The sequence below is a fragment of the Dictyostelium discoideum genome (assembly GCF_000004695.1).
Source record: "Dictyostelium discoideum AX4 chromosome 4 chromosome, whole genome shotgun sequence".
Classification (NCBI taxonomy): Eukaryota; Evosea; class Eumycetozoa; order Dictyosteliales; family Dictyosteliaceae; genus Dictyostelium; species Dictyostelium discoideum.
This window is the reverse complement of record NC_007090.3, coordinates 2,620,113-2,635,112: the sequence shown is the minus strand read 5'-3', so window position 1 is coordinate 2,635,112 and position 15,000 is coordinate 2,620,113. Positions and strand designations below refer to the sequence as shown.

General features: G+C 21.4%; 8 protein-coding genes across 8 annotated transcripts in view; 7 read left to right on the top strand and 1 right to left on the bottom strand.

Moving 5' to 3' along the window:
• Window positions 1-3,315, top strand: part of DDB_G0285055 (hypothetical protein) — a gene marked incomplete at both ends in the record, with an annotated part of 6,066 nt that extends 2,751 nt beyond the window's left edge. The window contains one exon of the mRNA XM_634836.1: window positions 1-3,315. This exon is cut by the window's left edge and continues 1,295 nt beyond it. Coding sequence (XP_639928.1) covers window positions 1-3,315 — 3,315 coding nt within the window.
• Window positions 3,316-3,557: 242 nt separating this feature from the next.
• On the top strand, window positions 3,558-3,913 carry timm10 (mitochondrial import inner membrane translocase subunit 10; the record flags this gene model as incomplete). The annotated part of the gene is made up of 2 exons (XM_634835.1): window positions 3,558-3,616; window positions 3,706-3,913. 2 exons carry the CDS (start codon window positions 3,558-3,560, stop codon window positions 3,911-3,913), a joined length of 267 nt encoding a protein of 88 aa, XP_639927.1.
• A 530-nt stretch (window positions 3,914-4,443) lies between these two features.
• Window positions 4,444-5,663, top strand: orf2034 (hypothetical protein; the record flags this gene model as incomplete). The annotated part of the gene is made up of 4 exons (XM_634834.1): window positions 4,444-4,571; window positions 4,703-4,771; window positions 4,881-5,105; window positions 5,213-5,663. 4 exons carry the CDS (start codon window positions 4,444-4,446, stop codon window positions 5,661-5,663), a joined length of 873 nt encoding a protein of 290 aa, XP_639926.1.
• A 69-nt stretch (window positions 5,664-5,732) lies between these two features.
• DDB_G0284909 (hypothetical protein) lies at window positions 5,733-6,875 on the bottom strand (the record flags this gene model as incomplete). The annotated part of the gene is made up of 2 exons (XM_634833.1): window positions 5,733-5,930; window positions 6,060-6,875. The coding sequence occupies 2 exons, from the start codon at window positions 6,873-6,875 to the stop codon at window positions 5,733-5,735; spliced, it is 1,014 nt and encodes a 337-aa protein (XP_639925.1).
• Window positions 6,876-7,974: 1,099 nt separating this feature from the next.
• On the top strand, window positions 7,975-8,262 carry DDB_G0284907 (hypothetical protein; the record flags this gene model as incomplete). Its single annotated transcript, XM_634832.1, has 1 exon — window positions 7,975-8,262. The coding sequence occupies one exon, from the start codon at window positions 7,975-7,977 to the stop codon at window positions 8,260-8,262; it is 288 nt and encodes a 95-aa protein (XP_639924.1).
• A 284-nt stretch (window positions 8,263-8,546) lies between these two features.
• On the top strand, window positions 8,547-9,336 carry ap4s1 (adapter-related protein complex 4 sigma 1 subunit; the record flags this gene model as incomplete). The annotated part of the gene is made up of 3 exons (XM_634831.1): window positions 8,547-8,687; window positions 8,837-8,992; window positions 9,214-9,336. 3 exons carry the CDS (start codon window positions 8,547-8,549, stop codon window positions 9,334-9,336), a joined length of 420 nt encoding a protein of 139 aa, XP_639923.1.
• A 1,457-nt stretch (window positions 9,337-10,793) lies between these two features.
• Window positions 10,794-13,555, top strand: culC (cullin C; the record flags this gene model as incomplete). The annotated part of the gene is made up of 5 exons (XM_634830.1): window positions 10,794-11,317; window positions 11,450-11,744; window positions 11,844-12,011; window positions 12,124-12,237; window positions 12,347-13,555. The coding sequence occupies 5 exons, from the start codon at window positions 10,794-10,796 to the stop codon at window positions 13,553-13,555; spliced, it is 2,310 nt and encodes a 769-aa protein (XP_639922.1).
• A 368-nt stretch (window positions 13,556-13,923) lies between these two features.
• DDB_G0285041 (hypothetical protein) lies at window positions 13,924-14,819 on the top strand (the record flags this gene model as incomplete). Its single annotated transcript, XM_634829.1, has 4 exons — window positions 13,924-13,970; window positions 14,054-14,126; window positions 14,215-14,614; window positions 14,719-14,819. The coding sequence occupies 4 exons, from the start codon at window positions 13,924-13,926 to the stop codon at window positions 14,817-14,819; spliced, it is 621 nt and encodes a 206-aa protein (XP_639921.1).
• Between the last annotated feature and the right edge of the window lie 181 nt (window positions 14,820-15,000).

The following is a 15,000-nucleotide window of genomic DNA, read 5'->3' as shown; positions in this document are numbered from 1 at the left end:
TTCGATTTGATAAAGCTTGTCAATTGTCATTCAGTTTCAATCACAGGATCTTTTGTTAGTACTCAATTATTGGGTAACATATTTTCTATGCAAAAATCCAATGTAAATATTAGTCATACACACATTGAAAGTTCTTTCCTTGCAAGTGATTATCCAATTCATTGTACAAATTCCAAACTTCAACTTAATGATTGTAACTTTTTTAATACGACTCAATACTTTTTCATTGATTCAAGTAAATTCAATATAACCAATTGTAAATTTGAAAATATGATTACAGTTATTGATCAATCATACTTTATCAATGATTCAACTGGTAGTTTTGAACAAGTAACCATTGGACCAACCGATCCACATATTGGTTTAGTAATTAAAGGTTCAACAGTTGATCATTATGATTGTACCTATTTAAATATCTCATCACTCAATAATACATTGGGTCTTTACACAGATTCTTTAATTAAATTTGATGGTTGTATATTTACAAACAATGCAGCAGCAAATTTAATGATGACTTTTGAAGGTGGTAAAACTGTATTCAATAATTGTATATTCGATTCCTTATCCTCATTGGACACAAGTATTCTAAAGAGTTCAAATCAAGAATTTCTTTACTTTAATAGCTCAATCATTCGTTATTGCCAAAGTAATGGTAATGGTGTTGATGCTTTCCAAACTAATGCACTCTTTGAAAATAGTATTGTAATTTACAATTATTACATCGAAGGAAATCTATTTAAAATGATCGATTCAAATATCTCATTTTGTAACATCACTCATCAATATAATGAAGCCAATTACTTCGTTTCAAATGGTACTGTTTTCATAGAGTTATTTTATGCAAGTCATAATTACTTTCCAAAAAATTTATTCGATTTAGATGGTGGTTCAAATATGTCACTTAGAGAATCAAATATTTATAACAATGATGGTTACACGGTTATCTCATGTTTCAATTCGATTATGTTCCTCAACGATTCAATATTTGAAAGTAATTCATTTGTGGATTCATTTGCTATGAGTGTTAATTCTTATGTAGTGGCTCATAATGTAACTTGGAATGATAATATCTCATCAAATAATGGAAGTTGTATAAATTCTCAACTTAGTTCCTTAGTTATACTAGATTCATCATTTAATAGTAATTCAGCTGTTGCTGGTGGTGTTTTTTCAATATTTGAAAGTGATGTTCTCATTGATCAATGTTACTTTGCAAATAATAGTGCTTCCTATGATGGTAGTGATTTTTCACAGAATGGATGTGGCTCATGTTTCTATGTTTTAGATTATTTAACCAACATAACCGTTATAGATTCATCATTCTTTAATAATAATGCATCTCACCGTGGTGGTGTTTTCTATTTAGAAAATAATTTTATGGTTGCTGGTTCAGATTCACCATACTTTCCTCAAGTTAATATTACCAATAGTAAATTTAGTAAAAATACAGCAGATTTCGGTCCTGGTGGTGTTTGTTATTCAGAATTAAGAGCTGGTTGTATCAATGATTCAAGTTCGATATTCGAAGAAAATGTCGCAACCTATGGTGATATATATGCCTCATCAATTAGTTATTTTGGTTTCCTTCCAATAGTTGGTGGTACTCATCCATTTACTCCTTTCACAATTGGTTTATCCCTATTTGATTTTTATAATCAAAGTATGCCATTCTTGGATTTCTTGGCAAATTATACATTGGAAATTTATAATTTACAAAATAATGAAATAGTTTTTAAAACTTCAATGGATTCAGAATATCAAGGTTTAATTGAAGTCGATGTAACTGTAAACTATACATTATATACACAATTTGGAATAAGTGCAACCGCTTTATTGGAAGGTCAAACTAAAGATTATCATATCAATACAACAATAGTATTATCACCATGTGATATTGGTTATGAGATTGGTTCCAATCAAAATTGTACACCATGTCCAATTGGTCAATATGGTTATGATGGTGTCACTTGTATAAAATGTGATATTAATAAAGCAATTTGTCCGGGTAAATCTGTAATTTATCCACAAAGTGGCTATTGGATTCTACTTGAAGATAATAAACCACCAGATATTTATCCATGTGATCCTGCCTATTGTTTAACAAGAACTTGTAGAGAGGGTCAAGGTGGTGTATTATGTTCAGTGTGCGATCAAGGTTATTCAAAAGTGAAAATGTTTTGTCAAGAATGTGATGGATTTAACTTTGGAATCCTCTCAGGTATGGTGGTTTTCGTAATTCTATTCATTCTCGTAATGAGTACATTCTCAGTTCCATCAGCATCCATTATTTTCAATTATCTATTGATTGTACAAATCGTTGCTGTCTTTGGTTATAATATTCAATATCTAACAATCATGCCATTATTTGGATTGGATATTGATTATTGGCCTCAAACTTGTTTAGATCCAACTATAACCTACATTTGGAAACAATTAATCGCCCTAATTGGAATGCTATTCATCATTACACCATTATCAATCCGAATTTCTTGGTTCAGAGATTTAATCATCCGTTTATTCCCTCATTTGAAAGTTTTCGTAATTGAATTCTTTGATAGAAATTTATTTTACTCTGTAATCAGTTTCCTACTTTGTTTCTATACACCAGTTACTTACATTTCATTGGCATTGATTAGTTGTACAAAGATTGGCGATGGCTTTTACCTCAGTTTGGACCCATCGGTCCAATGCTTTACACCAAAACATTTGGCAATGTTTATTGTGGCTTGTATAATAATTATAGTGGTTTCATTAGGTGTACCAATCTATATTTTCATTCAAATTAGAAAGAAGAATCGTTACTTTTTAAAGATTTTCTTTGACAAGTATAGACCCTATTTCCAATGGTGGGATTTAATTCTTTTGTTAAGAAGTATTCTTTACATTTTGGTAACTTTTATCTTTGCATTCAATTATATGTATATCAAGGGTTTGGCAATCTCAACATTGGGTTTACTTTTCACCTTTTTAACATGGATTTGTCAACCTTATAAATCTCAATATAAAAATGATATGGAAGTTTACTTATCGCTTATCCTATGTTTAACTGGTATCATTGTCAATACTCGTAGTTTTAATTCGACCGATATCATAAGTGGTGTGGTCTTATCTCTAAGTGGTATTGGTGCTTTAATTCCAATTGCAATTTGTATTCATCATATTAGTAAAAAGATTTTCCCAACTGGTTTACAAACTACAAATCCTCCAACTACAAAAATTAGAACTAAAAGTAAAGATACTCCAAAACCAATCTTATCAATTAATGATGAAGGTGAAGATCAAACTGATTCATTATTAATCTTAAAAAATAATTAAATTATTTTATTCTTTAATTAAATAAATAAATAAAATAAATTGCATATTGCATTTTAAAGACACACACTGTTTAGATCACAACAAAACATTTTATTTTTTTTTTTTATTTTTATTTTTTATTTTTTTTTTTTTTTTCATTTTTGAAATTTTTTTCGTTTTTCATGCTCCTCTCAAAATTTTTTTTTTTTTTTTTTTAATTTTTGTAAATTAAAACACACAAACAAATATATATATAAATAATCATGGATGATGTTGAAATGAAAGTAATGGAAATGAAAATGATTTCTAAAATGTTTCAAGGGTAAATATTTTAGAAAATAAAAATAATGGAATTGAAATTGGAATATTATATTTATTTTTTATCATTTAATTGTTTTTTTTTTATTTTAGAATTTTAGATGCATGTTCAGCAAAATGTATTAGTAAATATAATGAAGGTGATTTAAATGTTGGTGAAAGTGTTTGTGCTGAAAGATGTGTTCAAAAATGGATGGAAACCTTCAAAAAAGTTCAATCAAAGATGTCTGGTACTCAACCAGGTCAAGAAGTCCCACAAGAAGCTCCAGCCGCAGCCCCAGAAAAGAAAGGTTGGTTCTAAACTTAATTTATATTTAAATATATATACATAAAATTGGATATATATATAGAAGAAAAAAAAATGAAAAATAAAAAATAAAAAAAAAAAAGTATTTAAAAATAAAAATAAAAAATTAAAAAAAGTGTATAAAAAAAAAAGAAAAAAAAAAAAAGGGCAATTCCTTTTGAGATTTAGGTATCCAAAAAAAAAAAAAAAAAATATAAAAAAAAAATCTTAATCAAGAATTTAATTTATGAAAATAAGATGATCACCCTTTCAAAATTCCCAAAACCACAAGCATTTTCTTTCTTTTTTTTTTTTTTTTTTTTTTAATTAAATTTTTTTTTTTATCCAATTTTTTTTTTTTTTTTTTTTTTTTTTTAATTTATAAAACACCCACTCATTGTTAATTTTATTTTATTTTTTTTTTTCTCTCTATTGTGTATAAATATTTCTTTTTCTTTTTCTTTACTTTTTTTTTTTTTTTTCCCTACTGTATATAAATATTTCTTTTTTTTTTTATTTTTTTTTATTTAATAAATTGGTCAATAATGATTAGAAATTGTACACACGCAGGTAGTTGGTATTTAGACAATGCAAGGAAATTAGAGAAACAATTATCGGATTGGTTAAGCGAAGCTTCTCGTCAAAATCAAAATGTCAAATCAATTATAGCACCGTATGTTTGTAACCTTTTTCTAAATATTTACTATTAATAATTAATAATCATTAATAATTAAAAATAATTAATAATCATTTATAATCATTAAAAATTAAAAATAATTAATAACCATTAATAATTAATAATAGACATGCAGGTTATTCTTACAGTGGTAGAGCAGCAGCTTATGCATATATTAATTTAATTCCAGAGAATTAGTAAGTTATTACTTTATTTTATTATTTTTTTTTATTTTTTTTATTTAATTATATCTTTAACTGGTACTAATTACTATTATTATTATTATTATTATTATCATTATTAAAGTAAGAGAGTATTTATTTTAGGGCCATCACATCATGTATATATGAAAACTTGTGGTTTAACTAAATTAGATACATGGGAAACACCAATTGGTAATTTAAAGGTTGATAAAGATACCACAAATAAACTCTTTGATACTGGTAGTTTCATTTGGAATACAAAAAGTGTAGATGAAGATGAACATAGTTTAGAATTGCAATTACCATATATTGCAAAAGTTGCTGAAAAGTATTTATCAAATACATTCATTCATCCATTCCTTTTTTTTTTAATATATTAACACAAGTTTTTATAATAATAATAATAAATAAATAAATAAATAATAAATATAATAGGAGATTATTAGAATTAAGTATTGTACCAATTATGGTTGGAAGTTTATCAATTGATTTGGAAGAGTTATATGGAAAGATATTAGCACCATATTTTGATGATCCAGAAAACTTTTTTGTAATTTCATCAGATTTCTGTCATTGGGGTGAAAGATTTGGTTATACTAGATATGAGAATAAAGAGGTCCCAATCTATAAATACATTGAAGAATTGGATAGAAAAGGAATGGAAATCATTGAAAGTGGTGACCCTGTTCAATTCTCAAAATATTTAAAAGAAACAAAGAATACAATTTGTGGTAGATGTCCAATTGCTGTAATGTTATGGATCACAAAAAATAGTCAATTTAAATATAATATCTCATCACTCTATTATGAACAATCAAGTAAAGTTATTAAATCTTCTGATTCTTCTGTTAGTTATGGTGTTTTATCTTTTACAAAAGAAAATTAAAAAAAAAAAAAAAACATTATAAATAAAAAAATAAATAAATAAATGTGGGGGAGATTATTTTATTTTATTTTATTTTGCAATACAGAATAAATGTGGGATTTGAGTTGGTGATGCAATTGATGGTTTTGTTAAAGGTACAATATTTGGATCTTTTTTAAATTTCATTAATAATATTAAACAACCGGTTAAAAATTCAATTAAAATAGTTGAGAAAAATACAATTTTAACATTAAATAATCCAGAATCTAAACTCCATGAATATCCAAACTAAATAAATAAATAAATAAATAAATAAATAAATAAAAACAATAAATAAGTAAAATGATATATATATATATATATTTTTTTTTTTTTTTTTTTTTTTTTTTTTTTAATAATAAAAAAATCAATATTTACAATTTTATCATTAACATTACCAATTCTACCATTTAATGATTTACATTTACCAATGTGATGATCACCTTCATTTGATATGTCAGCACATAATGGATCGATTGAACCTTTATAATAAAATTGTTGTCCAATGAATGCTTTTCTAATATTTAATGGTATAAATGAAACATAAATAATTGTTAAAACTCCTAACAATACTAAAAAGAATATAATTATTGCTAATAAAATATCTCTTTTTTTCTTAATAATTAATATTTTTTCTTTTCTAATTGTTTCTTCATCTTCAATTTCTTCATTATTACGTTCATCATTTTTATTTTTATTATTATTATTATTATTATTGTTATTATTATTATTTATATCTTCATTATTATTATTATTATTATTATTTATATAAAATGTTGATTTTGTTGAAAATATTGATTTTAATTGATAATTGCATTTACTTAATTTTTCAACAGATAATAAAAATATTAAGAAACCAACTATTACTTGAACTATTATGAGAACAATTAAAATATTATCAGAGAATGAAAATAATTTTTCAAGTGGAGAAGAAACTGGATAAAATGTTTTTGTAATCTCTTGAATTAATCCATGGTGTGGGTCAATTATTCTTTTGTGAATATCTTCTTTGTAAGTTGAATGATAAGTTACAAAATGATTTTCAACTCCAAAATCATTACCATTGTTTGTAATATAATGTTCTTTAAAAATTGGACTATCAAAATATGTTAATGTATATGAAAATGAAAATATTACAACTATACAAATTAAAAATATTATTTCGTTTGGTCTAATATTAATTTTTAATTTCATTTTTTTTTATTAATTTGATTTAATTATTTTATTTTTATTTTTATTTTTATTTTTATTTTAATTTTTATAAAATAAAGTATTATTAAAAATTAAAAATATAATTGGATATAAAAAATTAAATATATAAAAAATTATATAAAAAAACAAAATCAAAAGATATGAATTAAAAAAACTATAAATTTTACAAGATGTATAAATAAATTGAAAAAAAAAAAGAATCTTGGGAATTAATTTAAAACTTTGTATTACAAAAAAAAAAATTGCAATGTAAAATTTATTAATTTTTGGAAAACACTAAAAAACCCCACCACCACCTCACTAAACAAATATGAAAATATATCATTAAAAAAAAAAAAAGAAAAAAAAGAATCATCCAAATCGTATATAGTAAAGAATAATAATTGTGCTTATGTGTGTTTAAAAATAGAAATAAAAAAAAAAATTCAAAAAATTTAACCCTTTTTTAAACACATAAGGGTTAATTATTATAAAAAATATTAATATGTTCAATAGTTCTATGCAAAAATAATTTGTGGTTATAATTTTTTTTTATTTTTATTTTTATTTTTATTTTTTTATTATTCATAATTATAAAAAAAAAAAAAAAAATTAAACAATTAATTACAACATAATATAAAATTACTGTTTACCCAAATTGGATAATTTTAAAAAAGTTGCAAATATGTTTGTTTAATGTATTTGATTAATTTTTTGTTTTTTTTTTTTTTTTTTTTCATTTATTATTATTTTTTTGAAAAAAACAAGATGGTGTTTGGGCATTCATAATATGAGTTGGGATTTTTACTATTATTGTTATTTTCCATTAATGAGAGAGTATTAAGTTTTTTTAGTAAAATGACAAAAATATTACAATTGTAACAACTGTCTAAAATTTATTATAATAATTTTTATTTTTTAATTATAAAATTTAAAAAAAAAAAATATATAAAAGGAAAGTTAAAATAAAAAAATAAATTTAAAAAAAAAATAAATATTTCTTTGCATTCTTTGATAAATATTTTTAAAAAAAAAAAAAAAAAAAACATTTTCAAAAAATAAACAAATAGATAAAGAGAAAATCAAAGAAAAAATAAGGAAAATGAATATTAAATTATTAAATATTTTAATAATAGCTATTGTATTATATTGTTCATTCAAATTATCATTATCAAATGAAGAAGTTTATTATGATTCAACATATTTAAATAGTATTATTACTGACCCAAAGAACCCATGTATGAATGTTGTTTGTACCGATCAATTTCCAGGCCAATGTAATGTCCGTGCAGGTCAAATATTTTTTGCTCGTAATACTGCAGTAGGAATTTGTTGTGGTGTTTGTATGGAACATAAAGATTTAGATCCAGAAACTGAACCACCAAAATAAGTTATTATTTTTTAAAAAAAAATAATAATAAATAGAAATAGGAAAAGATAAAATTATAATTAAAAAAAAAAAAAATTAAATAAAAAACATTTTTTAATATATTTTTTTATTTGTTTTTTATTTATGGTTTGCAAAAATGTTATTTTATTTTCGCTATCGCTTTTTTTTATTTATTTTTTTATTTTAATTTTTTTTTTTTATTTTTATTTTTTTTGAAAAAAAAAAAAATCTTCATTTTTTTTTTTTTTTTTTTTTTATTTTGATGACGAAAACATATTTTAATTATGGCTATTAAATATTTTTTACTTGTAAATATTCGGGGTAAAACTAGATTATCGCAATATTATGAATCAATACCATTTGAAGAAAGACCAGCAATGGAAAGTGAAATTATTAGAAAATGTTTATCAAGAACTGAAATTCAAGTAAGTTTATTTTCATTATTATTATTATTATTATTATTATTATTATTATTATTATTATTATTATTATTATTATTATTTATACCTACTATAGTATTGTATATTAACAAAAGTTTCATCATTTTAATATATATATTGTTTATAATAAAAAGTGTTCATTTGTAGAATATAAAGATTATAAAGTCATATATAGAAAGTATGCAACATTATTTTTTATTGTTGGTGTTGATACAACTGAAAATGAATTAGCAATTTTAGAACTCATTCATAATTATGTAGAAATTTTAGATAGTTGTTTTGATAATGTTGTAAGTTTTTTTTTTTTTATCTCTATAATAATTTATTTAATAATTTTTAATTTATTAAACTAATCGAACCATAATCTCTTCTTCTTTATAATCAATCAATATTTGCAAATATAGTGTGAGTTAGATGTATGTAAAAAAAAAAAAAAAAAAAAAAAAAAAAATAATAATAATAATGATATTTATTAATTTTTTATTCATTAATTTTATTTATTAATATTTAGATTATGTTTAATTTGGATAAAGCACATTTTATTCTTGATGAAATGGTATCAAATGGTGATATAGTAGAAATTTCAAAGCAACACATACTGGAATTTGTAAATCTTTTGTATAAACAAGAATAATCAAAATTAAAAAAAAAAAAAAAAAAAAAAAAAAAATATATATATTTGGAAAAGAAGAAATAAAAAAAAAAGTAATTTTTTTGATATATAAGGAAACTAAAAAAAAGTTAAAAATAAAAATAATCTAAATTGTAATAATATCAGACGAAACATTTTATTTTATAATTTCATTTTTATGGCAATTTAATCAGCTGCTTTTTTATTTATTTATTTATTTATTAATTTTTTTTTTTTTTTTTTTTTTGGTGCCACAAGGTGAAAAACAACAACAACGAAACACATGATCAAATTTACATTTTTTATATTTTTTAAATTTTTATTTTTCATTTTTTTTCATTTTTTTTCAAATTTTTTTTTTTGAAATTATTAAAAAATTTTTTTGAAATATATTGGTAATATTACATTCATTGAATATTCATATAAATAGAAAATTTGTGTTGATTTTTTCATTTTTTTTTTTTTTTTTTTTCCATTTTTCATTTTTTTTTTTTTTTTTTCACTCAACACAAATATTTGTTTTATTTATTCAAATACTATTTATTTAATTTGTAAGTTTTGGAACATAAATTTTATAAAAAAAAAAGAATAAAAATAAATAAATAAATAAATAAATAAATCAATGAAAAATAAAAATAAAAAAAAAAAAAATAATAATAAAAAATAAAATAATAAACAAAAAAAAAAGTAATATGTGAAGATAATCAAAATTAATAATGATAATTAATATAATGATAATAATAATTCATGATAATAGTACCACTCAACACACCCACATATTAATAAAAAAAAAAAAAAAATATAAATTAAAATAAATAAAACAATTAATAAAAAAATTAGTGTGCGAAATTTTTAAAAAAAAAAAAAAAAAAAAAAAAAATCATTTTTTTAATTTTTTTTTTTTAATATAAAAAAAAAAAAAAAAAAATTGAAAAATAATTTTGTTTATAAATTTGACAGATAGAAAACTAATCAACAATAAAAACAAAGAGAAAAAAACAAAAAAAAAGTATTCTAACATCTTTATTTTTTTTTTTTTTTCTTTTTAAAAACTAATAGAAAAAGAAGGCATAGATTCCTTTTAAAATCTCAATAGTTTTTATTATTATTATCACCATTATTATTTTATATTAGAATAATAGTTAATTGTAGATTAGTTTTTTTTTTTTTTTTTAATAATAATAATAATTAAATTAATTATTAATAGTAATATCAATATTATCATATAAAATATAAAGATATAATTAATTAATTATATATATATGTGTGTACATACAAAAAAATTGTAGAATAGATATAAATATATAAAAAGAATAAAATAAAAAAAAAAAAAAAAAAAAAAAAGAAAATTGTAAATAATATATAATTATAAAAACATATATAAAAAAAGAAATAATTTAGTATAAATAAAACAAAAATAAATTTTTTTTTTTTTAAAAAATAATAATAATTTTTTAAAAATGATGGCAAAACCAAATGGTAAAATTCAATTCAAGAATTTACAAAGTCATGGAGTATTAGCGGATCCAGATTTTCCAAAGAGAACGTGGAAATTATTAAAGACAGCAATGAGACAAATTCATCAACAAAATGCAAGTAATCTCTCATTTGAAGAGTTGTATAGAAACGGATACAATATGGTATTACAAAAACATGGTGATTTATTATACAATAATCTAAAGAAGATGGTCGATAAACATTTGAAAGCGGTTGCTAAAACTGTATCAGAATCAATCGATGAAAAGTTTCTACTAGAATTAAACTCGAGTTGGATCAATCACAAGACTTCAATGTTAATGATTAGAGATATCTTGATGTATATGGATAGAAACTATGTTAAACAAAATAATCTCTCTAGTGTTTTTGATCTTGGACTTTACCTTTTCAGAGATAATGTGGCTCATTGTTCAACAATTAAAGATAGATTATTAAATACTCTCTTATCAATGGTACAAAAAGAAAGAGAAGGTGAAGTTATTGATAGGTAAATTTATAATTTTTTAAAATTATTATTTATTATTATTATTATTATTAGTTGTGGTTTTATAAAATAATAATTAATATAGTATTAATTATTTATTTATTTTTTTTTTTTGTTTTTTTTTTTTAAATTTAGAATTTTAATAAAAAATATAGTTCAAATGTTAATTGATTTAGGAGTTAATTCTAAAAATGTATATATTGAAGACTTTGAAAAACCATTGTTATTAAAGACATCATCACATTATCAAGCACAATCACAAACTCTCATTCAAACATGTAGTTGTCCAGATTATATGAAAAAGGTTGAAATTTGCTTAAAAGAAGAGTTGGAAAGAGTTTCACATTATTTAGATAGTAGTTCTGAACCAAAATTAAAAGAAGTTTGTGAAAAACAATTAATTTCAAATCATATGAGAACTTTAATTGATGTAAGTTATAAAATAAATAATAATTTTTTTTTTTTTTTTTTTTTTTTTTTTTTTTTTTTTATATTAATAAATTATTTTTTTCAAAAAAAAAAAAAAAAGATGGAAAACTCTGGTTTAATTTCAATGTTAAAAGATGATAAGATTGAAGATTTAAAGAGAATGTATAATTTATTTAGTAGAGTATCAGATGGTTTAAATTTAATGAAAGATGTAATTAGTAGTTATGTTAAAGAAATTGGTAGAGGAATAGTAATGGATGAAGAAAAGGTAAATATATAATTTATAATTTATAAAATAAAAGTAAAAAAAAAAAAAGGAATTAATATCATGATATTAATATTTTTTTTATTTTAAAAATAATAATAATTAATAAATCTAGACAAAAGAATCAGGTACTTATTTCCAATCATTATTAGATCTTAAAGATAAATATGATAACCTTTTACAAAATGCATTATATAATGATAAACAATTCATTCATTCAATTCAACAAGTAAGTTTTTAAAACTATAAAAAAAAAAAATATATATATATATATTTTTTATTTTTTTTTTATGTTTTTACTAATTATTTTTTTTTTTTTTTAAAATTTTTATTATTAGGCATTTGAATATTTTATAAATTTAAATCCAAAATCACCAGAATATATTTCATTATTTATTGATGAGAAATTAAAGAAAGGATTAAAAGGAGTTAGTGAAGAAGAGGTTGATATCATATTGGATAAGATATTGATGTTGTTTAGATTAATTCAAGAAAAGGATGTATTTGAAAAATACTATAAACAACATTTAGCAAAACGTTTATTATTGGGTAGAAGTATATCAGACGATGCAGAACGTAACATGATTGCAAAGTTAAAGACAGAATGTGGCTATCAATTCACATCTAAATTGGAGGGTATGTTCACCGATATGAGATTATCACAAGATACAATGAGTGGTTTTAAAACTTATATTCAAAATCTAAAGAAGGCATTACCAATCGATTTGAATGTTCACGTTTTAACCACTGGTTTTTGGCCAACTCAAAACACTGCAAACTGTAATTTACCTCGTGAAATCCTCTTATGTTGTGAGGCTTTCAAATCTTATTATCTATCAAATCATAATGGTCGTCTATTGTTATGGCAAACTAATATGGGTACCGCAGAAATTAAAGCAAACTTCCCTTCGAAATCTCACGAACTTCAAGTTTCCTCCTATCAAATGGTCATCTTATTACTCTTTAATGACCAATCGAAATTAACCTTTAAAGAGATTGCTGATCAAACTGGTATTCCAACTATTGATTTAAAGAGAAATCTTTTAGCTTTAACAAATCCAAAGAATAAAATTTTAGATAGAGAATTACCATCAACAACATCATCAACAACAACAACAACAACAACAGCAACATCATCATCAACTTCAACTTCACCATCTAGTAGTTCATCTTCAATCTCCACTCCAACACCAAGTAAATCAATTGATGAATCCGATGTATTCGCTTTTAATACTAAATTTAAGAGTAAATTATTCCGTGTTAAAGTTATGGCAGTCGTTCAAAAAGAAACACCAGTTGAAGAGAAAGAAACTCGTGATAAAGTTGATGAAGATAGAAAACATCAAATTGAAGCTTCCATCGTTCGTATTATGAAAGCTCGTAAAACACTTGAACACTCTAATCTTGTCTCTGAAGTCATCAAGCAACTTCAATCTCGTTTTGTTCCAAATCCAGTCATTGTAAAGAAACGTATCGAATCTTTAATTGAAAGAGAATATCTTGAAAGATCAAAACAAGACAGAAAGATTTATAATTATATGGCTTAAAAAAAAAAAAAAAAAAAAAAAAAAACATAAAAACATAAAAAGGAAACAAAAAAAAACTTTTTTTTTCCCCCAAAGTTAAAATTTAATGCTACAATTATTTTATTATTAAAAGAAAAACCTAAAAAAAAAAAAAAAAAAAACCAAAAAAACAATAAAAAGAAAGAAATAAATATAAAAAAAAAACATTTTTAAAAAAAAAAACTCTATTCCAAAGTTTATTTATTTTCCTTATTTTTGGTACAAACAAATTAATAATGTCCACGTTGGATTATTTTTTTTTTAATTTTTTTTTTTTTTTACTAATTTAATTTTTTCATTTTTTTTATTTTTTTTTTATTTTTTTTAGTTATCATTTAATGTAGACAGAAATGAAATCTGTAGGAAATCTTTCACCGAATACTTCATTATTGTTTATGTAAATTTTTAATTTTCAAACTTTTATTAGATATCAACAATTATTGATTTTTTTTTTTATTTTTTTTTTTTTATTAAAATTAGTTGTGATATTCAAAGTAAATTTGAAAATCACATATTTAAATTTAATGATGTAGTTGGTCAATCAAAATATATGGTATGATTTGAAGACTTGTCCTTTTTTTTTTTTAATTAATAGATACTAATTTTTTATTATTTTTTTTTTTTTTTAATTTACAATTTAGATAAAAATATGTAATGAATTAAAAGTACCAATTATATTTACAGAACAATATCCAAAAGGTTTAGGACATACAGTTGAAGATTTATTAAAAGAAAGAAATGAAAATAATCAAACTAAAATATTTGAAAAAACACTTTATTCAATGTGTACCAATGAAGTATTGAATCATTTAAAACAAAATCATAAAGATTTAAAATCAATTTTAATTACTGGGATTGAAACACATGTTTGTGTTTTACAATCAACATTAGATTTCTTAGAGAATGGATATGATGTTCATATTCTCTCTGATGCTGTTTCTTCAAATAATAATAATGATCGTTTAATTGCATTAGAAAGAATGAGACAATCTGGTGCTTTCATTACTACTACTGAAACAATTACATTCCAATTAACTAAAGGTAATTATTTAGTACCATCATTATTACTTTTATATAAATAATATTTATTTTATTTATTAAATTTTTTTTTTTTTTTTTTTTTTTTTTTTTTTTTTTGGAAAAAGATGCAAAACATAAAAGTTTTAAAAATATAGTTCCATTGTCTCAAGAAAGAAGAGAATATTTGTTAGCCAATCCATCACTATCTTCTCTTTCAAAATTATAAAATTTTTGATTAAAAAAAGAAAAAAAAAAAAATAATTTTATTTTTAGATTTTTATTTTTATTTTTAGATTTTTATTTTTATTTTTTTTTTTTTTTTTTAATTTAAATATTTTTTATTTACAGATTCAGATCTGAAAAAAAAAAAAATTGGAAAAAAAATTAAAAAAAAATAAATTAAAAAA